Raw genomic sequence first — 24,159 nt, 5'->3', positions numbered from 1 at the left:
GGAAACCATTAAGAACACAATGGTGACCTAAAACTCATCACCATAACCCCCACCTCTAAAACTAAGATAACAGTGAAACGGTGCGGCGGAGGTGGCAAATGAATCCAAAAGCCAGAGTGGGGGCCTGGTCCATGGCCCAAGACAATGGGTCCAATTGGCAGCCTCCAACACACACAGTGTGATACCCCTCTCATTTCCCTTGTTCACGGGATTTGAAAGAAAAAATAATGGAACGGGTAGAGAGGGTACACAATGCCACGCTGTATTGCATGTGAGGCCGTTGTGGCTCCATCCCTTCCAACCCCCCTCTGTCTCTCTCTTTCACACACACACACACACACACACACACACACACACACACAGAGAGGAGGTGTAGAGAGAGAGTAGAGGGAGTGTGAGACAAGGCTTTTTTTTCCCCTCCTCTCTCTGTTTCTCTCATTATCACCAACAAAGAGACCAATGCCCAACTGGCAGTTTTAATTTCATCTGCGCCGAGGAAAGCCAGGAGGTGGGGAGGATGGCATGAGCATAGGACAAAACGGGTCTGGGATTTGGGTGGATTCCATTCGTTTTTTTCTGGCCCAACTTCTCTCTCTCCCCCCCCCCCCCCCCCTTCTTCTACTACCATCCTCTCCCCCATCTTTTGTACCGCTGCAAGTGTAGTGTGTTGGAGAGCATTACAAGCGCGCGCGCAGAGGGAAAGGAGGGGGAAAAAATAGAAAGTGAGAGAGAAGAGTGTCTCCAAAGTCCCGTTACTCCCCATTGATCAAATGATGCTGGGGGTGGAGGAAGAGGAGAGTTCGGAGTGCAGCAGTGGATGCCAGTCTGGTGGACCATGTACTTGGACCAGTCCTATGAGCCCGCAACCTCTCTTCCCTTCCAAAAAGCTGGCTGTATTGAGCAAGAGGAGGAAATGGAAGAGGAGGAGGAGGAGGAGGACTTATCTATGGTCTCTGATGCATCTTCTGGGCCACCCCATTTCCGTGAGGAAGATTACAACTGCTACTGTTCTCACTCCAACACTTGCTACAATGGCAATGGTTGCCTGTTCTATGCCTCCACCCTTCCAACTGCCTCGGCTGCTGCATTGGCCGGGAATGGTGACAAGAGGAGGAGAGTGGAGAGTAAACAACAGAGGGAGTCTGCCTCTCTCTTGGATGACACTGCCAGCTCCCCTCTCTTCAGCTTCCCCGATGTATGTATGCTCTTTGCTATTTCTTCCTCTTCCCTTGGTCTCATGCTCTTCACATTTGGGTTGTTATCTCTTCAGACCAGCTTCAATGCCGCCACCAACAATGTGAAGGCTTCCGTGGAGAATGTTTTGGAGTTCTCTTGTGGCTTCTCTGCCACCCATTTTAAGGTAAGTTTCAGGCTCTTCTTGTTCTTCCCCCTCCTTTATTTTGCTAATCCTTTTTATTCTTTATTCGCTGGCTGATCATATTACAATGTCTTCAGGGAAAGTCTGCATTGCAGAAGCAAATGGGTTACCTGCATTCCTCTGCTCCTGTGAAGCCAACTCCTGCAAGACCAGTTATGTCGCTGTTTTCTCTCATTCTTTAGGTTTTCTTTCCAGGGAATAGAAGTTCTCAAGGCTTGACATCAGACGCCAGTGCTGAAAGATTCTTGTTTTCTTTATTATTTTTTTAAAAAAAACTCACACGCTTTTTTTAAAATTTTTCGATGTCAATAGGTCTGCAGGGATGAAAGTGAGAAGAAGATTTGGTGACAAGTTTCATTCTCCTTGTTCTGAAGGGAAATAGATGGAAGAATATGTACAGATCTCCAAGAGATCTTTCTTTGGCCTTCTTTTATTTATTTTTCCTTTGTCCCTGCTATTTTGCTTTTTTCCTGTCAATGCAGTGGGAAACAACCTGAGCAAAAGGGAGGAGAAAATAAAGATTGCCTTTGTTTTGTTTTCATTGAATCCTTTGTCATGAAATGGGGTAACAAAATGGAGCTTGTGGGTTCTGTTCAGTTTTCTGTCCATATTAGACCTCTGGTCTTGGAAGGCGCCACTATGCTTTTAGTTCTCTCCTCTCTCAACCCCATTATGAAAACACCAAATAAAAAAATGCATTCGTATTGGAGAGACCCCATGGATGACTCACTCTCATATCAGTCCACCACTCATAGTCAGCTTGATGTCTGCTTCTAGTTCAAACTTTATTCTACTTTCAACCCCCAACCCCCACCAAAAAAAAAACTTCATTCTACAAAACAGCCATCTGATCAAGTCAAATATAAACAAAAGACTTCTCAATGAGCTGCTAACTAGCTATAGTTCGTTATGTGATATGACAATTATTTGGAGGAAAACAAACTGGTATGGTGGTGGATGTGAAGAGGGCTAGCAGAAGCTGTGAAACTAAGCAGAGACCTCCAATGGATGGTCACTGTCAAACACAGGGTGGACTCCCTGCTGATGTGCAAGGTCTAGAGCACATCTCATGGATGTCAGTGAGCGAATTTAAGTCACTCACTGGAAAGATCAAGCTGGAATTTTTCTACTATTGGGGATGCCAGCAATATTGGATCAAAAAGAGGTATATATGTAGGTCAAGTTCACCCATCACGAACCTGAAGCACCAGCTAAGGACTGGTGAAAGGGTACCATGGTCAGCTTGTTTTAGCTCTAGTGCATTGCAAATTCCTTGTAGGTTCCTTCAGAACCATCAGAACACCTGAGACTCTTGCGTGTGTTGGTTTTTTTTTTTTTTTTTGGTAAAAAAAAAGAAAGGGCATCACTTTATTTTTTACATTTGATCTTTACTTCATAGAGAGAGAGAGAGAGAGGAGGCACCGGTCTTATCCAAGTACTAGAAAAGACCTGTGTCTGTGAGTTTGAGGACAGAGCTCCAAGGTGCTGCACTTTAATTAGTCTAGTTAAAAATATAGGCTTAGTTGGTTGTTTGAAGGAAAAAAGATGCGCCATGGAGTCACAAGAGAAGCAATATATATATAGAATAACCCAACGACTTGAATCCTGAGACCCCCTGTATCCAGATCATGATGCCAATTTAATATGCTTTATGATCTCTCATCTCATTGGAATCCAATAATCCACATGTTTCCTTTTTCTATAGTTTTGCTACTCCGAGGCTGTCTCCTTTGAGACTGTTCTTGGGTCATGTGTCGAGCAAATATTAATTCAAAGCACTTTCCAGTCAATCTCTTGTCTGCTGCATTGCTCTGCCCTTGAAACAGATAATTAAAGAAGAGCATTTGGGGGTTTTGGAATGTTCAACCTTCGCTCCTCTAAGTCCTCTTGTTCCTGCTCTCCAGCCATTCATGCAATGCCTTCACAAATTCTCATATTGTATATATATATATATATATATATATATAGAAGCTGGCAAGATGGCATTAAACAAATAATAATGAAGTCATTCGCTGCAATCCATAATGTTGGATGAGAATCTGGGAGGTGCGGAATCACATCTTCTTGCTTCCAATCGCCCCAACCCCACTTTAAGTCTCTGTAGAAAGATAAAGATGCTTCTTTTGATAGGGAAGCATTCCTGTCATGTTATTTTATTTCCCTTGCTTCCATGTGTCCTTGACTTTGGTGTGCTTCCACGCCTCAAGCGCTGGTCTCCTAAGCGAATCTAGAGATGGGCCTTGAGGCAGGCCCTCGTCCTCCATTGACCGAGATCTATGGATGTTTTGGAACCTGCCGCTGCTTTGCATGTGCACCCAACCAGCACAAGCCCACATGCTTGCACGTGCACTTGCACGCATGCACACGATCACATGCGCACACGTGCACGTGTGCCGTCCAGCGATCCAGCACGGGTTTCGTCTCGGACATAGGCCATAGGCTCACAGGCCCGTAGGCACTTGAACCAATGCTCGTCTCTTGAAACCAAGAGACAGCCATGAGCTCAGCTCTCGACCAGTACCGGAACCATGTGGATATCCACAAGCCTGACCTAGTCTAAGCTTTGGCACTGACAAATCCCTAGGTAGCACATGCTCTTCAGCACATTCCTTGGGTTATATTAGTACTGATTCCTGATGGATTGCAGCTTTGAAGATTTTCGGTGCCAATCCAGGGTGTCAAATGTCATCACTCTTTTGTTTCTTCATTTGTTTTTTGTTTTTCTTTTTTCTTTTTTTTTGAGGAAAAGACGAATCAAATCTTTGGCATGCTTCCCTATATTAATCTCCGCACTCCCTAGTTGGAGGAACAAACAATTCAGGGTCGGCATGGATGATTGAGTTGAAAATTTTGTTGAATTCATAAATCGAGCCAGCACAACCTGCAAAATCATCAATATCCAAATCTTTTTTTTTCTTTTTATGGAATTCAGACCGGCCCACTCCAAAGTTATTCCTAAGTACTTATAAATACATATGATTTTGCTAGTGATGGTGGCCAATTTACGAATTCAATAAAATTTTCAGCCCAATTATCCAACAAGAGACTCAAATATGTTCAAATATAGAAGTACCTTCGGGTGCTGAGGCCATTCTAATATCAATTAACCACCACAAACAAAGATTATACAGTCTGTTCTGGAATGCAACGGGGCCGAAAGAGAATGAAAGCTTCTGCTTTAAGGCGCGAATCTGGTGATGGCCAAAAACTCGGGGTTCCCTGGATTGAGGAAAGCTTCAGAATGTTGGTTCCTAGAAATCCACGTCATGTTTTCGTACCATGACACCTGCAAGTACTTGTTCTTTCGCTCACCAAGTGTTCATGCCTTTCATCAATGCAAGGTCCATACAGAGGAGCCGGCCAAGAATACAGAATCATCCTGTCAAGGAAAAAACCTTGAATCAAAGAGCTCCATTGCGATAAGAAAAATGCGTGAACCAATATAGAAGAAAACCAACTAGTCTGTCAAAGATTTAAAGTATTAAACAGAACACATCCCTCTACATAGGAAATCTTGTTTTTGACTTGATCCAAGATTCCACACAACTATAGTACATAAATTAAGCAAGAGCAGAATACTTCGATTGTGTGGTTTCATTTTCATCTGCCTCCCTCAGCACTTCATTGAACATATACTGGCTCTGGTACTCCATTAAATACTGTGCCGATCTTTTCACATCAAGAAACAGCTGATACACCCTACTTATATCCCCCATCTCCACAATCTTACCCTTTCTCTTCTGGCAAGCAAGAGCAGCTGCAGTGATCAAGTTGATCGCATACCTCAAAGAGGTCTCCGCTCCTATTTTTGTTAGCAGAACCTTTGCATCCATTGACATTTCTACGTCTTCCTCTTCACATCTGATGTCAAGAATCTTCCGGATCTCCTCCTCAGTGTATGGTTGAGTAGATATTATCAGCAGGCGGTCGAGGAAATCGGCTGGGATTCCATGAGGAGACCTGTAGTTTGTGCCTCGGATAGTTGTGATCCCTCGGTTTGTGGCAATAACCAGGATGGGGGCCATGTCATTCTCCAATGCGCGATTTAGGAACGAGAAGCATTCAATGTCAAGCATGTGGACCTCATCAATGAACAGGACACCCGGGACTATCTCAGCTTTTCCTTCCTCTCTCCACTCTGCCACTTTTGTATCTATCCGCTCTCTGACTTCACCACGAATTTCACCAGTGTCACCGGTAAAGAGTGCTAAAAAGCCTTGAGTTCTGGATATGGGAGTCAAAAACCAAACTAATTAATGGATTTGAAATTCAAATTTTTAAGAGATATAAAAATAGTATATACCACTATTTTGGTGTGTTTTTAATATGGTGAAAATGCTGGAAATTTTATTTATAAATAATGGTACCCAAGAAAATGAAAAGGAATGCAATGAAAAACAAAACAACAAAAAGAATTCCTGCACTCCCTGCATGAAAAGAGGGAATAATTGCCAATACATGTATGATCCAAGCAATATCGATTATTCACTCAATAAATCTCAGTGTCCGTTAATTTGGAAGGTAATATCTTGCACGGAACAGAGCAGATACAATCAAGAAAGAATGACTGTTTTCTTAGGAGACTTAGCTTAACTCATATGTTCTCATAAATTCTAAGTTAAAGTTAGACCAGATGTAATGGCTGCAACAATACAAGGACACACACCCAATATATGGCCCTCAGTTATAAGGAAAGAAAATTATGGCATAACAAGCAAAGGGACAATTTACACGCTGTACAAGCAGAAAGGACAACACCTCAACATCCAAACAGTCCAGCAGATCAAAGACCGAGAATAAACTCGATACATGATGTAGTATGTGTTTCCTTGAAATAATTAGCAGCTTGATCAATAGACCAAATAACAAGTTCAGTCTGAAAGAATCATACAAAATAATTGGAGTAAAAGAATATGCATGGGCATTATCCCTCCGTTTCAAATCTGATTGCTCACATAATCCATCTTTCTTCCTTCATGCAAATGATACATGTTACATAACCCTTTATTACTATTCATCGAATGATATTTTTCCCCTTCATCATGTGGATCCAATATATCCAAGCCCTCACAAAGAAGAAAAAGGCTTGCTTCCTAGCTCTGCTCTTTACGCCATGTCTATTTGTTTCATTCTTGTTTTGAAAAGCCTCCCTTTTCAGTTCTTAAAAAGTTTATTTTTACATTAACAGAGTGGCAAACCCATCATACACCTACTTCCATGATTAGACCATCTGCCCATCAACCCACCCATTACAAGATGTCATTCGCTCTAACAAAATCTTGATTCCATTTTCCTCTGAGATCTTCTCTGACATGAGATCAGCCATACATGCACATGAATGCAAAGAAAGGAAAAAGTTTATATTAAACGAAAAAAATGCATAGACTAGCATGGCTAAATGCCAGCCAAACATCTCAACCCACCGAGAGGCTTGCGACCTTACCAAACCAAATGGTAGCAGAAATTTTAGCAATTCAATTGCATACGAGGGAGATATGTACATCACTTCCACCTACCTTTTTAACTCAAGTAAAACTACCGATTCCACAAAAAACAGAACTTTATCCTTGTAGGATTTGATTTTTGCCTTGCCCCTCCTATCGAGACACGCCAATCTGATTCAATCTTCAGTTCACAAGCATTGAGCAGCAATCATCGGCTCCCATATATATAAAATGCAAAGTTCTCCAAACCCCATTGCAACAAGGCAAACCTCAAAGGTTAAGCATCCTCATCCCAACAACCTTCTACAGTCCTTGCTACAGCCTAGAAAACACATCAGCAGATGTACTTTGTTGAGGCCACACCATGAAACCAGATCACCCTATCCCCAGTCAAAAACACATCATGCATAGCATTGACCATTTAATTCTCCTCCATTACAAAGACCTTAAATCCAAAGCCATCACCCAATGTCCCATAACGACAAAAAGCATCCCAGCCCCACATAATATCCCATAAAGAGGCCCACAGTACAAAGAGGGTTACTTAATTTTATCTAGGGTCTTAGCCTATAAATAGAGTTGTAAAGGGCCATTGGGAGGCATCCCAGAGTTATTCCAGAGTTGAGTTTTAGTCTTGTTCTCTTGTTAGAGAGTCGGCCGTAAGACTTGGGCGGTGATTGTGCCGATTTCAGTCCTTAGATCTTATGTTCTAGGACTTAGGCTAGTGGTAGATACATCAATCTCCGTTAAATTGGGCTAGGAAGGGAGCTCTTCAATTTCTTGCTGGATTTCTTTTGTTTCATCGTTCTTGCTATTTGTTCTTCAATTAACTGGAATAGAATCCAATTTGCTTTCATTGTTGATCTTTATATTGAATTATTCCACCGACGTTACCTGCAATCGGTCCATCATCAGCGATTTTTAAATGCGCACGCAAGAAGCACGAGGAAAGGGGCATGGTAAGAGCTTTGGACCGTGAGCCCCCATCACCCTACCCCACGCGGGCGCGCGTTTCCCCGCCCCACGCGATTCCGCGCACCGGGAAATCGTGCACGAGCACTTTCCCTGCGCTATTAAACGCCGCACGGGCGGTTCCCACGCCCGCACGCTTCCCCAGCCCGCGTGGGGCAGTGCGCCCGCGCCCACGCAGGCTTATTAATGCCACAATGTGGCATTTATCCCTTTCCCCGCCGGTGCGCTGTTCCGCACATTAGGGAACCGCGTCCGCGCACGGTTCCCCGCGCTGTGAAGCGCCACGCGAGCGTTTTCCCCGCCCGCACGTTTTCCCAACCCGCACGAGCTCATTAATGCCACTCTGTGGCATTTATCTCGCGCGTCCGTGCATGGACACCCACACACGGATGCGAAAACCGAAAGATAAAAAAAAACTTACCGATTCGGTACAAACCGAACCAACCCGGTAGGCGACCAGTACGCCTACCGGTACCGGTACGGCAGACCTTAATTATAACCATAGAACACAACTCTAATCTAGAAGGCAAGATCAGTGGAACTGTCCCGAACCGTCCGGTTTGAGGCATCCTGAGCCGTACCGGCGGCTTACCGTGACGGTTTCGGCAAAAAAACCGAAACGCCGTCACCGAAAAAAGAGGAGAAGGAAAGAAAAGAAAAGAGAGAGCGAGCAGGGAAGGGAGAGGGAGAGGGAGGGAGGTCGGCCGACGTGGCCGAGGCTATCGAAGGCCGGCACTGGTGGCCGGACCCCTGTTCAAACGAAATAGAAGGTCCGACCCCGGCCTCCGCCACCCACACCACCACCGACCTCCGACAGCCTCCCTCTCTCCCTCCCTCCTTCGCTCGCTCTCTCTTTTCCTCTCTCCCACGGTCTCCTATGTCAGTACAGGCCCAGCACAGCATGGCATGGCACGGTGCAAGTCCGTACAGACTCATGTCATTGGGCAACCAGTACAGTGCCCGTTATTGGCACAACAGACCCTACTGGAAAGTGTCCTTCAAACTTAAGTTCCCATTATGCAATATTGCATAGGCAACAACACAGACTAGATTCAAACATGTATCTAAATGCCGCATTAGCAAAAGAAAAATAAGGAGATACAGAGATGTGCAAAAAATAATTTTAGCTAAATATAAATATTCAATAATGTATAGAAGAAAACTATTAAAATACCTCATTATAAGGGTCTCCCAAAATACATGTTTCTCATTTAAACTTCCTAATTAGCTTAAGGATTTTACAATTTTGAGATTTTGTAAAGTTATTTTAATACCTACATATTGACCAATCCCTAAAAAGACCAAAAGTTTACTTTCGACATTGTTATGGGGAGCTCATTGTTGGAATCTAACTTTCTTCCAATTTATAATAGTTGTAGTTGAAAATGTTTGATATGTATCCAAGTATATGACATGTATCTGGTTCAAATACAGATAACATAGATTCTAGAAGTTGAATCAAAGTGTCCGAGCAACCCAGCCATCGTCATCAATGTGAGATTTTTTTTTCCTTATTTTGACTTGATTGCTATCTAATAATGTAGCAGCATCATCACTAGCTCACACATTTGGATCAGCATCATAGATGCAATGTTCAAAGCCCAACTTCTTTGTGAAGTTCATTAGGATTGTGCTAGTAACACCATGACCACCTCCAATAGCTTCATCATCATCCATAGAACACAGTTAATTCACAAATACCGATATTATATTTGTAGTTACCAATTTAAACAAGGTGTTTGCACAAAAACCTAGTCTATTTGCATATTGCCAAAACAGGTCACTTTTTTTTATTTTTGCAGAATTTGTCCATCTAAAACTTTACTAGACCCTAATGGCCCCATACACAAAGGAACGCACACATTTAGCTCAATGATGCAAAGATACTGCTAATGGGTGCACAGATTAATACAAGCTAATGCACATGTAAAATTGTTATTAGCATAGTCATAACAGTAGGCAGATAATGGTCTGGCAAAGCCAAAAATGAACTTTTCTATTAAAGGAAGTATTGAGTGACTCCTTTTGCTCATATAAAGATGAATTGGCTTCCCATTTAAAATTTCTCCTTTCCAAAACTTGTGTAATAATTCTTAAATTCTATGATATATATATGAAATAATACACATTCTGTCATGTTCTTGAGAACGGCGTCCTAGAAAGATGGGACTTCCTAGTTTAAGAATACTTAAATAGGATTTTCTGCCAAATTTTATGTAAAAATAAGAATGTAAAAACATACATTTGTGGTACCCCATTTATGAATTTAACATGTGTACAAATACATAGATCTAAACATAATAGATTATTGGCAGCTGAATTTGAGGATCCACAATGTTGATCATGAACTACAACATTGAAAATATCCAAAACCCAAAAAGTATGCGTCTTTAAGAACATTTACCCACGCATCATTGGTCAGAAAACATATGATATCAATAATTCTATCATGTTAAAATGGATAACAGTGCATACAGATTTTGGTTACACAAAAGATTATGAGCATATTAAGACATGCCTGAGCCAAAATTCAATAAAAACAAATGATTTATTATTTCTGGGTATTTTTTCCTTAATGTTGCATATCAACAAAGGATACTCTGTTCAAAATATTCATCATTGATTTTGCACTGGAAGAGACTAGTGTTCCTCGTTCTCACATGTATTGGATTCTGTATGCAAGCGCATGCACATATTTCCGAGTTCTTGCCACATATCCTCTAAACAAGGTTGTATTAATATCTGAAAGCATCCATATCCAAAACTATCCTAATGCATCCAATACACACACTCTCAATTCTCTTAAAGAGAACAAGACATGAATTGTTATGTTTGTCCTATGCTAGATGTAACTAGATTGTTCAATCATCCCATCTTACAGCAAGCATCCTGCGTAAAAAAGTGCAGAAGACTGGAAGTATTAGTCTTATTGTTCATGGACATGACATCTTCAATCTAAAGTAACTATCAAGTTGCACACTTCATAGAAGGGCATTCACCATTTAATCATTTCTTTCACGATAATCTTTCCCAAACCAATGGTCTCACCTCTTCATGATCCTCACTTCAAAGTTTTATTCACTTCTAGTTTTGCCAATTTACTCCTCATCTGCTGACAGTGTTTTTAGAAGAATATAAAAGAAATAAGCAAGCTATGTCAAATCTACTCAAAGAAATACTCCAATGGGGTAGATTCAATTACATCAAGAGTTAGCGTAAACAAAATTAGTCAATGGAAATCATATCATATTGTATATTGTATTACAAGCAAATACCCAATACACCCATATATAACATACCAATTTTCTCAACTTGAAAATACCATACAGACTGACATCTTTAACATTAGCAGTAAAAAGAAATAACTTGGACAAGAAAAATGATGGTCAACCAGGGTAGCACTTCTAATTCCAAAATGTGCAAATTAGGAAATAGTTCTTTATAAATTATTATAAAAGTTACTTTCATTTCTGGATTTAGCAAAATGTTTTTAAAAAAAACAGAATGGAAAATGCCTTTGGTGTATAATTTTCCAACATTAAATGCTACAATATAATTATACCAAGTGACTCCATCTAATCAGTATGAAGGTTCATACTCTTTGTTGTTTATTATAGGCATTTGAGATTAATATATTTTAGAAAATGTAATTTGGCTAGATGTCAATTAGTTGAGATTATCGCAATGTAACTTTCACCATATAAAATTCAAATGTTAGATTTAGATGGCATCATAAAGATTATTTATTTTTATCAAAGTTTCTTCTCGCAAGTTCATTAGGAGATACAACATCTGAATTATTCCTCATGATAATAGCCCTAAATGCTCTCCTTGAGATGATCGGAGAAGAAACTACTACAAAATCTAACATTAGTTGCTTAAACTGTTGAACCCATGACTTAGAACAAGAGAGTAAATGGTCTAACAAAATATACCAGATTTGAAGATGCTTCGGGCTGATCTGATATCTTGCTGGAATTTCTTTCTAAAACCAGAATTTGTGACAACTGGACTAGCAAGGTAATTACTCTATAGGAAATGGGTAACTATTAGCTATCATAAGATTAGGGATCTAGGGGTATAAATAGGTTTTGAGGCCCAACCTTGACAACACAAAAAAAAAAAAAAAATTACAGATTGGTGGGATTTATTGCAGCAATCAACTTTTTAGATTTTTCTAGATCTGATGATTGCTATTGATTTAACTTGCTAAAAAGAACATAAGAAAAGCTAAAGAAAACATATTGAAAAAAATTTAAGAATAAGGCTATGGAGAGCTGTATATCAGCTTAATTATAAACTGAGCTCAATTCCAGCTTAATTTTGAACAGTATCGATACCCAACTTGATCAGCTTAATTATAAACTGATCTGAAGGATGAGAGCTGTATATCAATGCAGACGAATAATAACAGAACCAAAATTCTTTGAAATTGTATGGATTAAATAGACTTGAATCCATTATGATGTTTTATTTCATGTCAACACATGGTTAATTATCAATCTCAATGATATCCAGCAAAAACAGTAATTCATATCCAAGTAGATTTAGTGGTATACATTTTTACAAGAATCAAAGAAGTATTTCAATGACTCCATAACATCTACTCATTGTCATAGAGCTAGCTAAAATGGTTCAAAGATGAAAGAATAATTTTCTCAATTTATCTTTTTTGTACATTTAATATATACTTTCTCAAGGTTGTAGATTTGATGCATGTCTATCCATAAAATGAACTGGCATGATATGCAATACTTAACGCCTAGTAGTCACGTATGTGTCAAATCTAAGTTAAACCTTACTTTATCAACCAAAAGAATACATAACCATATTTCTTGCAAGTTTCCAAGCATACATCAATTTTGCATCAACAACAGCAACAGCCACCTTGATATTCCCAATTAATTCTGATGGTACCAATGAAAACTATCAAAGGTAAAAGCTAAAGCACCTAACCATAAAATATTTTACAACTATCCCATTTATCCCCTTCTCTACATGTATATCCTACTGCATATATCAACTGTACCATGTAAGCACCAATGCTTGTCAGAAAATTTAAAGAATTGATATGAAGCATATGTTCCATGAAATTATATTACTTGGTGCCACCTTGGCACAGACTGTCAAAATATTCATCTAATAGGTGTACCCCTCAAAGCTGATGGCACCAAATGGAGGATCTAATAAAAAAACCAGAATTCTTCAACGCTGGTATATGTAATCAGCTTCATCAAAACACTCATACTGATTCTTTTCATACCCATATAATTCTTCCCTATTTGTTTTTGCGTTTCCTACCATTATAGTGTATTTTTTTTCCTCAATTTGCACTCATGTCTTTCAGTCAGCCTACCTCCATATATTTTAGTTTAAGAACACACCAGCTGAACCTTAAAGGCTGAGTTGCAGCCGACTTAATTTAATTCAACAGCCCGAGAATTCCAGATATGAGTGGCACTGAAGCGCCAAAAACCTAAGACTTCTCTTTGGAATAAAAGCAAACATATCATGTACAATACAACTCCAGACAAGAAAAAATTAGAATTCCCAAACCCCAAAACTAAAATAATGTACACCATCTCAACACAGCGCATTTGTAAAAAGAAAAAAGAATAAAAAAAAGAAATTTTGAGAGAAAGAGAGCACACCAAACCTGCTGTTGATGACATCGATCTCGTGAAGGGTGACGCAGTGCACGACCTCCTTTCTCTTCTGCAGCTCCCCCTCAGGGCACCTCACAAACTTCGTATGGGGTCCGATGGCATCGTAGTCCCTGGATCGTCCGATGGACCGCCCCAGCTTCGTGACCTTCCCGGACGCCTTATCCAATGTGATCACATCCCCGCTCTGCACCTTCTCCTTCATCAGTGCCTCGATCATCTTCGCGCCCAAATCGTACACCGTCTCCATGTCGGAGGTCTTGAGTGTAAGCTTCCCGGTCTTGGAGGCCGACGAGGACTGGCCCGAGCCGCTTGCACCGCCTCCAGCGGCAGCGGGGCGGTCGATGGTGAGCTCGACGACCTCGCCCTCGATGATCTCGGCCTCCTCCTTGATGCGGACGCCGATGGAGCGGCGGAAGGCCTGGGTGAGGGCCTCGGTCTTGGACATCTCGAGGGAGAAGAGCTCGGAGCCGGAGACGGTGGCAAAGGGGGTCTCCTGGCCGAGGGACTTGGCGAGGCCCATGGCGATGGCGGTTTTCCCAGTGCCGGGCTGGCCGGCGAGGAGGATGGCGCGGCCGGCGATCTTGCCGTCGCGGATGAGCTGGAGGATGAGCCCAGCGGCCTTGCGGGCGGACTGCTGGCCGACCATGCCCTCGGAGACAGCGCGCGCCTCCAGGGCGGAGTCGAGGCCCAGGCCACGGATGTGGGAGTGGGCACCGATGCGCTCGATCCGGGTGAGGTCGCGACTCTCCGAGAGCCCCTTGAGCTCCGCCATGGCAGCGGACAGGGAGAAGAGAGCGAAGCGAGAGGAAGGGAAGAAAGAACAATAACAGCGGAAGGAACCGAGCAAGCGAGCGAGGGTTTTAATAGGGGTTAGGCGGCAAGAGACCGATAATACTACAAGTATTTGCCACGTGCTAGCGGAGAGTTGAGCGAAGATAAAATGAAAAAGAAAACCTCCTTTAAAAATAATCAAATAAAAATTAACTATATTAAATAAATTAATAATCATTAGTTTTATATAATATATTTTAATATTTTCTTTATTTTATGCATTTTGCTTTTTTTTTTAATTTCTTTCGCTTTTCACAAACTTACTGCCATTTGTTTTTTTTATTTTTATTTTTATTTTTATTCTCTGGGGCATGACTTACTCCTTTGTTTTTATTATACTAAAGTCTCGATGTGTATTAAAATCTTAAAGTCCATCATTAAATCTCATTTTTGAGATCACAGCCATTAAGTTTGCATCTTGCATGCTTCAATGCATTGCACATGCTCCATACTAATTATAATTATTTACAGATAATTATTTCAATGCATGGCACTAGATAAAAGAGGAAAAACTAATCTCAACAAATAGGGCCAAAAAAAAAAGATCAAAAATACTCTCCTTGATGCCAACTTTGCATAGAGGTTTAATCTTCGAAGTACCAACAGTTTGCCTATTGGACATATTTTGTTGTCTTTTTGCATAAACATTTAGGCTATCAGGGCAAACAACTTCAAAACCTATACTGCAATTTTCTACCCCTAGCCAATTATTCTACCCATAAGAAGACTCACCATTAGAAAAACGGCTCTTCATTCTTAATGCACTCATAACCCTCAAGTATAATTATACAATAACAAGCATATCAGATATTCCAACATATTGATAATTATACATGTAATAAGAAGCCTAGGTGTTTAAAATAATTGGCCATGCTCATAAACACTGCGCGCTCGTTTGATTCGCAGAAAAAAATAAAAAAAATATAATCAACGAAAAAGTAAAAAGATACATCTTGTTTGGTTGAAGTTTTTAAAAGAGAAATACGAAAAAATTGTATTTCCGCAGGCATATGATTCCACGTTTCATGAAAAAAAAAATCTCATGAAAAATACGAAAAAATTATTTTTCTGTGATCTGAAAATCAAAATATTTTTATTTTTTCAAAAAAAAATTATTTAAGAATTTTTAATTGATCCTAATTTTTATTAAAATTATAATAAAAATTACATATAATTTTTTTAAAAATCTGTCACTTTTGTGTAGTCAGCCAAACATACTTTACTAAGCATTCTCTTTTCAAAAATCTTATTACCATGAGAAAAAATACGAAAAAATACTTCCTGCAAAGTGCCCGATATTAAAAATTTAACAAAACCGCTACCTATAAATGATTGGCCATGCCACATTTTTTTATTAATGACCTTAATTTTGCACAGATTCTCAGTTTTAGCAGCTTAGAGCAATCAACAGAAAAATACTTCAGCAAATAAAATACATGAGCGTAATCGGTGGAACTAGAAAAGTTCACATCAACTCCAACAAATCATCCACTACATGGCAGTGCTGCAATTAAAAAAGCACCAAGTTGCCCACGAGGTCATCTGCAAATTTGAACAAGGATATCTATCATCAGGCAGCCTCCTGCTCCATGGGTAACACACTAGATTTCCAGAGTAAAGCTTCTTGTCCTAGGCGTACAACCTTCATGAACCAGAGCCTAGCAGTAAGACTAAACAAGTTCGGAACATTCCAATACTCCTCATTAGACCATACACAGATGCCCCACTGAAACAGTACCTCATCAGCACCATTAGGACATGCAGCATGATGCAACTCAATCATCCAAGGAAACAACTCTTTTAAGCCCGAGTAAGCAGTTAAACAGAAACATGGCATTTCCTCCCAAAATAGTCAGCAGTGCAGCATTGGCAATGTCGAAAGCCATGATGGCTTCAAGGTCTTTAACAGTGTATATATCTACATTACAGGACTAAAAGTAACCTCCAGTTATGAAAAAACCAGTTACCCAAGCTGTTCTGGTAACCAAAGCCAGGATACATATGTTACATAGTATAGCTACAGACATCGAAAGGCCTACTTCCAATCTGTTAGCATTGAGATGGAAAGCTTCTCCCCAGGTCAATTGCAGACAGTTTTGAGTCTCTTTGCAGCCTGCGCGAACCCTACAATAACCTGCAACTCATCCAATTGCTTCATGATGAACAGAAAGCAATTGGGTTTCCACAATGCCGAGTGAAAATCCTTGGTGGGCTTTACATGAAATCGTTTTGAATCTAAAAGCAAACGAAGCAAAGAGGGGAAATTTTGCAAACTTACCTGTGACATGAAATGCCTCTGAACTGCTTCAATTAGCTGCTCCTTGGAGGGGTTAGGACTTGCAGCCACCTGTTCCAGGCCAAAAAGGCACGAGTCCCGCATAAAGGATATATAAAAAAAGACATTAAAGGGGGAAAAACCCATAATGTATGAAATAGATTGATTGCTTGTTCATTTTACTATTAAAGATAATAATCGATAAATCATTATAATTGAGGTACTTACAAGATTGAAGTGACGCCAATATCTCCATAATGCTGTTGTTTCTAGCTTGCTCAGGTCAACTTTCTGCACCAAACACATGAAAATTTTAACCATGAATAAAGCTACAAATAATTTATTGAAATGAGTCGTGAACGTTGCTCTAGACATGAATGACTCAGAAAAAATAAATAAAAAAAGATGGTGCACAGCAGAAAGAATCTAAAATGGCATCTCCCAGCACCTGGCACATCACAGCCCTAACTGTAGTGTGATATGCCAGGTGCAGGAAATCCCCAAGCTGAATCACGTCCAATAGTACTGCTTCTGCAGCATAGCATTGCTCACTCGACAGTCATGAGCATGGGTCATACCGTTGTGCCCCTGGAGGATGAAACAGATCCCTTAGATTGAGAATCACACGAATGAGACCGGCTCGAGGATTTGCCAGAAGACCCTTTGTGCTGTCTACTTCTGGATCTGTGTGGCTTTTGTGATTGTGTGTCATCAGATGCTGCCAGAGTTAGTTACAGCAAACAGGAAGTCATAAGAGCAAGAAAATGATGAAGCCTGATCCAACAACCCAATTAAACAGTGAAAAGATGCTCTTGGAACATTAAAGGTTGTGGATTAAGAAGCATATTCAGACTAGGTAACAAGGATGCTATATTTTTCAGAAAATTCCTCAAGATGTCCCTTACCAAAAATGGCTTTGCTTTAGCACCTAATCCTAGTAGTAGTTTAACATTCTAGTAAGAGCACTTCAATTATCAAAATATCAATAACTACAATAAACGTGTGAACCGATTTATACTTCATCCCCTTAGCCACTAAATAAGACCAAATTTAGCTAACAAATAATAACAAAACAAATATTCCATAAATATTACCATCAATTTTCAGTTGTCATGTTTCCAAACTAGTACAATTCATTTTCATGTATGGAACTGAATACAGAACCTCTTCTATCTCCATGATCAAGCCGAGAAGATGCTAGATAAAATAGTTATACCAAAACCTCTGCATTCCAACTTAACCTATAAGCGACAGTATCATAACAACATGCAATTGAATGTTGCAGAAAGCTAAAACCATAGATATTAAGATCCTTATGCATGCACTAGACATAAGATTGTTTATTTGAGAATCGATATACTACATGACAGCATACAGAAAGAATTGTTGCCTAACGACAATCGAAAGGCCCATAAAAGGGGGAAAAGGAAGACCGATGTAGTACAAAAAACAAGACCCTTGACAACTACTCAAAGAAGGGCGAGTGAGGATCACAAATAATATTCCTGGAGCAGAAGAAACTTAGCAGCATGAGTTCTTGATAAATTACACGACTTTAAAAAAGGGAGAAAGAAAATCGACAATAAGATATAAAGTGAGTGCTCACCCATGTCAGAAACATTCCACTGCATATTTTCACATCCAATCTCATCATCCTCCTCATGACCAGTTGGGGCTTCAATCACACTAAGTGCATTTCTTTGCAGCTTCACCTCTATGCCATTAGTCAGGACCTGAAATTTCATGAATGAGCAAATCGAATGACAAATTAATAACCTTAAATCCATCAGATAAACAAATCAGTTCATAGAAGAAATTATCATAGATCAGAATAAAGATTAAACAGAGAACCAGATGAAAATGACAGAAATACAACAAAGCATGAAGGAAGAACATACAATCTCCAGGCACAAACAACTAACTCTAGCAATCATGAAAACCACCACAAAACTCTAACAAGATTTCTTTAGTAAGCGCATACCATGACCATAACGATCCAGGCCTTTTCCATCTAACTGGGTTAGATTTCCATTCTACGAGTATTCCTATTGAGTAAGTGCATGGCATCATTAAAAGTATTCCTCATTGTCTAGTAAGCGATCATTAGAAGTGTAGAAAATTACAATTATAGGCCTTAAAGAGAATCAAATGTCAAATTTTGACTCTTCGGATTGAATTTTCATCTGCTGCCGCACGAGAGAGAGAGAGAGAGAGAGAGAGAGAGAGAGAGCATGATAATCACAAAATCATTGTAGACCTGTGATGTATGTAGAAGACCTAGGATTGCATTCCATCTCAAACCAACAGACTACTTTTAGTGACATTATTTTTAAAAAAAAAAACACTATCAGAATACCATCTTATACAACAGGCTCCAAGATAATTCAAAAAATGTCAGAAGATGTCATTATTATCTACAGTGATTCCTTACTGGAAATCTAAGGAACCTTAGCCATTGATAAGGAAAGGTCTCATTGCCCAACAACAAATTCTACATACATGCCGTAAACATGGAACAAAACACAACTTTAAATGAGTTACAAATCAAACATACTCCTTGCTTTATAGCTAAAAGTATAACCATCAATAAGGAACAGCCAAACTACCCACAGACAGCTCCTACATGCAGATTATCTATATGCAACAAAATACAATTTCAAGTCAGAAATCAAATTTTCAAACATAAAAAGTAGGGTTTTTTGCATGGATACCCTTCTAAATATCAGATTTTGCGTGAATACCCTTCCAAAATTGATATTTGCATGTATACCCTCGTAAAACTCCGTTATTGTACAAATACCCCTAATATAACGATTGTTCTAACAGAGTTAAAAAAATATTTATATTAATTAAAAATAAAATTAAAAATTGAAATGACGTTATTATCCTTACTCTTCCCACACCCCCAACCTCCCCCCCCCCAAGCGCGGCGCCCGGCTTCCCCCCCCCTCCCCCGCGGCTTCCCCCCGCGTATCGGGATTGCAATCGCGCGCGTCAGCCCGCAGGCGATCGAGATCGCGATCCCGCGGGCCATGGGGAGCAAGATCGGCCCAAGATCGCGATGCAGCTTGCTCGCAATCTCCTTCCTCCTTCCTCCCTGTTCTGTAATCCAACAAATGATAAACAAAAATTCTTCTTACTTCTAAATCTATCCTCTCCGAAAATTAGCCGAGAACGCGATCCATCCTTCAAATCTTCCAAATCTCTCTTATCTTTCATTGTCAGAATGCAACTCTACATTTAATCAAAAAGGGCACAACGAAAAATTAAAAAGATGTGCCAAGTGGCTGTCAGTTAGATATCTACCTTGAAAATAAGTAAACAACGATGACTCAGGCTCAATGCAACATCTATTAAACCAAAATAATAATAATAATAATAATTCACACCATCTGTTTCTCTGACTCTAACACAATCAGTTGACAGAATAGCTGAGATCTAGACCTACTCACAGCATTCACAATGAAGAGTCCATCAGATACAGCCAATTTGTAAATCCTATTGTATATTTTTGTTATATTCATGATAAAGAAACAGGCCTCTGGTCATAGAACCAAATGCATTTCCTAATAAATACAGGATTATAAAGGCTATCATATTAATTAATGTATCTAAATTCTTTCCATCTACTAGAATTTTTTTTGCGTATATACCCTTCTAAATATAAAAAATTGTATTAATATCTTTGTAAAGTTACTATTTGCTTGTATACCTTATAAAAATTTCTATTTGCACGCCTACCCATTAAGAGTATTTTAGTCATTTTAATTTGAAAACGTTAATTTTTTAACGGCGTTAGATGGTATGGGTATATATGCAAAGTTAAAAATAAAAAAGGATAGAATAGCAAAACAAGTATTTTACAAGGGTATACATGCAAATATCAATTTTGGAAGGGTATTCACGCAAAATCCAATATTTAGAAGGGTATCCATGCAAAAAACCCTAAAAACTATAATGACCAAGAAAAAAATTACATTGCTACCTGCAAATTTCTATATATATCATCCAAATGCAACAAAATACTTTAGACAAGCTATAACTTAATTATACTCTTATAATAGCGAAAATTCATAACCAACAAGAAAGAAAGGTTATGTTGCTTACAGACAATTATTACATTTATGTCATTCAAGTGCAAGAAAATACAGCTTCAAGCACGTCACAAATCAAAAATATTTTTCTCCATAAATATTAAATAAAAAGAGAATTTAAAAGGCACGTTGGGGGCCTTACCAAAAATCCCAAAAAAAAAAAATCATTAGCTCAGGAAAGAAGTATGCCAAGCACATGAACTCGGATCCAGATGATCCAAAATTCCAGATTTCATTTGAACACTTGTTGATTTCGTATATTCCATAGATATCTGCTGAATAGTTAAATAATACAGCAGAAGACACAAAATCTGAGAACAAATTGCAACTAAAACATATAAAACAGGGACAGCAAACAAAAGGAAAGAAAGATTCAAAAGAGACATATCAATAAACCATGCATACACAGTTGATCTAATCAAGATCTAAAAATCCCCAAGGGAAAAATTAATAAATAGCCATTATCGTGCCAGCTATTAACTATAAAGTGCATCCCCAACTTATATGACACGTAATTACGAAGTGATTCCAAAATTTACATAAATGCAGAGATGCCAGTATTGAATTATCCGAATTCAAACAAATAAAATTGTCAAATCTCAAAATTTGAGGTCGAAAATCAGCCAAGATATCCTCCATTCGCAACAATTAATCAATCAAGACCCCAAATGGCCCAAATAACCTATAATTCAAGTACATTACACTCAAACCCTGGATATATTGACTGAAAATAGGACATGCAACCGGAACACAACCAAGAATCCAGAGGAAAACAATTTCACCCTCGAGCTATGAGTCCATAAAACAGTAGTCATGCGTAAATATGATAATCTAGCAGCGATCATCCAGAAGAACCATTACGCTCAATACTTCAACTGCAATCATAGAAATTGTGCCAGGAATTCATGACCATCGAAGCTAATTATAATCAGATGATCATCAAAAGCCAGGACAAATCTCTATCACACCGAAGTAGCCTGATCAGAAAAACCCTAAAAGTCGACTTGAATCGCATATACTACACTCAAAAAAATCTGAAAATTTTGATTTGCTACAAGAAATCTGGCATGCACAAACCCTAAAAGGAAAGTTTATCTACTCAATTCATCAATGCAGCAAAGAACCCTAAAATCCAAGTCGATTGACGTGGATTACCAAAATTAGCAAGTATTCCTAGACATGCAACTAATAAGTGCATCACTAAACACTGAAATGCAATTTAAAATCGAAACAAGAAGACATAGAAAGAAAGAATGAAGCATCTTTATCAAGATCCAAGCTTCAAAAGAAGTACTTATTTCTTAACTTCATAAACTCCAATTAGCAAAACCTCAAATCCAAACCCTAAACTCATCGAATTCTACCACATTGTCCAATTAAACCCAGACAATGAACTAATACATCAAAACGCGAATTTTTGCTTCAAAATCTTGTTCAACAAAAAGAATTTTTTTTTAAGAAAAAAAAAAGAACGAAGCATCCGAATTACACCCCTAGAGATCCACAAAAAATCTCTAAGAAACCCCATTTCGGGCAGCAATCTCGAGAAATTACCAGCCAATGCCACCCGCCTAGGCCGACGGCCTTCTTGACGACCCCCTGGAGGCCGACAAGCACGGATTTGGTCCGGTTGTTGCCGGTCACCACCACCTTGGTGTGCCGCGGTAGCACCGATAGCTCCTCCTCGCTGCTCTCCCCGCAGCTCTGCTGCGTCAGCCCGTATCCACCGTTCATCTCCCGCACAACGGCCTCCAGCATTCCACTCCTCCTCCCTCCACTCCCCCCCACCCCCACCTCCACTCCACCGAACCAATTCCACCCCCCTCAAAAAAAAAAATCAAAACTTTGAGCAAATCAAAGCTACGGATCCCTCAAGAACTCGAGATCAATCATTTCGTAAGAGAATTCGGAGAATTTTTTAGCGGAATTTGAGCAAGGAAACAGGGGAATTTTAGCGGAATTAATGCAAGCGAGAGAGAGAGAGAGAGAGAGAGAGAGAGACTGTGCTTTCTCGCTTTCCTTCTCACTCTTTTCTATCCTCTCTTTTTTTTTCTCCCTGTTTGGCTTCGCGGCTCTGAATCCCGACGACGAGGGGAGGGCCAATGGGAGTAGGACGCGTGTCCCTCTCCGGGTCGGGCCTCGGTCACGGCTAGCGGTTACTGGTAGCGGGGTTGGCCGCGAAAACGGACAGGATTGCCCCTGGTTTTTCCTCTCTTCTCTTATTCTTTTATTTTTATTTATGGAGTGGGCGAGATGGCTAACTATGTAACTTGTAACGCTTTTTCTTGTATCCGTTACGTAAATGATACTTGACACATGTACGTGCATGAGCTCGCAGCCAACCCCACTTTTTTTTCCCTTCGATATTGTATTTATTCAAGCATGTGTCATGCATCTGATACGTGGATTCGTATAAATGTTGTTCGACATAAAGAGTGTCTTACTTGTACAATGACGTAGTTTCATAAAAGGAAAAGTTAATTATAATTTTTTCAAGCTTTTTGGTTGTAATATATTTTATGTGAAGCATTCAAGTTGTTAAACATATTGTTAATGCATGTTATATATATACACATAAAAATATATGCTTTGTTAATTGCTACTATTGAAACTAATATCTTTTAAAGTCATTGTTTAAGCAAGAGTTGTAGGAAATATATATCATGTCATATTCTATATTCAATGCATGATGTATGTATCATCTTAACCAGCAGCCAATTACTTCTTTGTAATGTTTTATAACAAAACAAGTACCACGTGTGATATATATATATATATATATATATATATATATATATATATATATATATATATATATATATATATATATATATATATATATATATTGTACGATTATTATAGATACCACTATTATTAGCAGGGTTTCGAACAAATCTTTTTTTATTACTTGGATTAATAAATAGGTTGAAATTGTTTTTTAAAAAATGAATTTCTTACTTGCATATATGTCTTGCATAGTTCGGATCATAAGGTAAGAACTACTAGATAGTGCATGATTTTTTCTTTTTTTTGAGTTTCATGTTTATAAAATGAGATGATAAATGCTTGCTAGATGTATGGTTGAAGTATGAAAGTCAATATAGACTAATTGTTTAGCTAAAAGGTGGCAGAAGTACGAGCACAATGAGAGTACGTGCTGGCATATTAATTATTCAGAGTGCCTCTAATTTATTTAGATTTGGTTCTGAAAATTGAACGGATCTAATTTTAGAATCCGACTCGATCTCACATGTTCTTTAAAACGGATCGGAACGGATCTAAGCAGGTGGGTCGAGTTGGGTGGTAGGTCAAAGCAGAGTCATGGCATTCATGCAACTTAGGTGATATGTAGTGGTTGACATTGATGATATCATCTACTTTGCTCTGCCGCTTATGCTAACATGATTAATGTAAGTGATTCCTTGTGCATGACAAAAACAAACAGGCTATTTCTCATTTCCTCTTTTTCTGACTCCCTAATCGAAAAGGCTGCTATGCT

The 24,159-nt window shown here is 39.2% G+C and overlaps 3 protein-coding genes across 5 annotated transcripts; 1 reads left to right on the top strand and 2 right to left on the bottom strand.

The window, feature by feature from the left end:
• Positions 1–602: 602 nt before the first annotated feature.
• Positions 603–1,974, top strand: LOC120103852. 2 transcript variants are annotated; one of them, XM_039117108.1, is made up of 4 exons: positions 603–1,195; positions 1,271–1,360; positions 1,456–1,530; positions 1,691–1,919. In XM_039117108.1, exons 1-4 carry the CDS (start codon positions 818–820, stop codon positions 1,724–1,726), a joined length of 579 nt encoding a protein of 192 aa, XP_038973036.1. In that variant the 5' UTR covers positions 603–817; the 3' UTR covers positions 1,727–1,919. The 2 variants fall into 2 exon arrangements, with proteins under 2 accessions (XP_038973036.1, XP_038973035.1); XM_039117107.1 differs by having other exon boundaries at positions 603–1,360; positions 1,691–1,974.
• A 2,405-nt stretch (positions 1,975–4,379) lies between these two features.
• On the bottom strand, positions 4,380–14,305 carry LOC103711339 (ruvB-like 2). Of its 2 annotated transcripts, none has more exons than XM_039117105.1 (3): positions 13,451–14,305; positions 4,958–5,602; positions 4,380–4,757 (listed from the first exon to the last, which is right to left on the bottom strand). In XM_039117105.1, the coding sequence occupies exons 1-3, from the start codon at positions 14,230–14,232 to the stop codon at positions 4,643–4,645; spliced, it is 1,542 nt and encodes a 513-aa protein (XP_038973033.1). In that variant the 5' UTR covers positions 14,233–14,305; the 3' UTR covers positions 4,380–4,642. The 2 variants fall into 2 exon arrangements, with proteins under 2 accessions (XP_038973033.1, XP_038973034.1); XM_039117106.1 differs by having other exon boundaries at positions 5,162–5,602.
• Positions 14,306–16,102: 1,797 nt separating this feature from the next.
• Positions 16,103–22,684, bottom strand: LOC103698961. The gene is made up of 6 exons (XM_039117104.1): positions 22,215–22,684; positions 18,173–18,299; positions 17,145–17,284; positions 16,795–16,857; positions 16,570–16,638; positions 16,103–16,443 (listed from the first exon to the last, which is right to left on the bottom strand). Exons 1-6 carry the CDS (start codon positions 22,416–22,418, stop codon positions 16,372–16,374), a joined length of 675 nt encoding a protein of 224 aa, XP_038973032.1. The 5' UTR covers positions 22,419–22,684; the 3' UTR covers positions 16,103–16,371.
• Between the last annotated feature and the right edge of the window lie 1,475 nt (positions 22,685–24,159).

Source organism: Phoenix dactylifera, unplaced genomic scaffold, assembly GCF_009389715.1.
Source record: "Phoenix dactylifera cultivar Barhee BC4 unplaced genomic scaffold, palm_55x_up_171113_PBpolish2nd_filt_p 000184F, whole genome shotgun sequence".
NCBI classification, from domain to species: domain Eukaryota; kingdom Viridiplantae; phylum Streptophyta; class Magnoliopsida; order Arecales; family Arecaceae; genus Phoenix; species Phoenix dactylifera.
The sequence above is the reverse complement of the archived record's forward strand: the minus strand, read 5'-3'. Positions and strand labels throughout refer to the sequence as shown.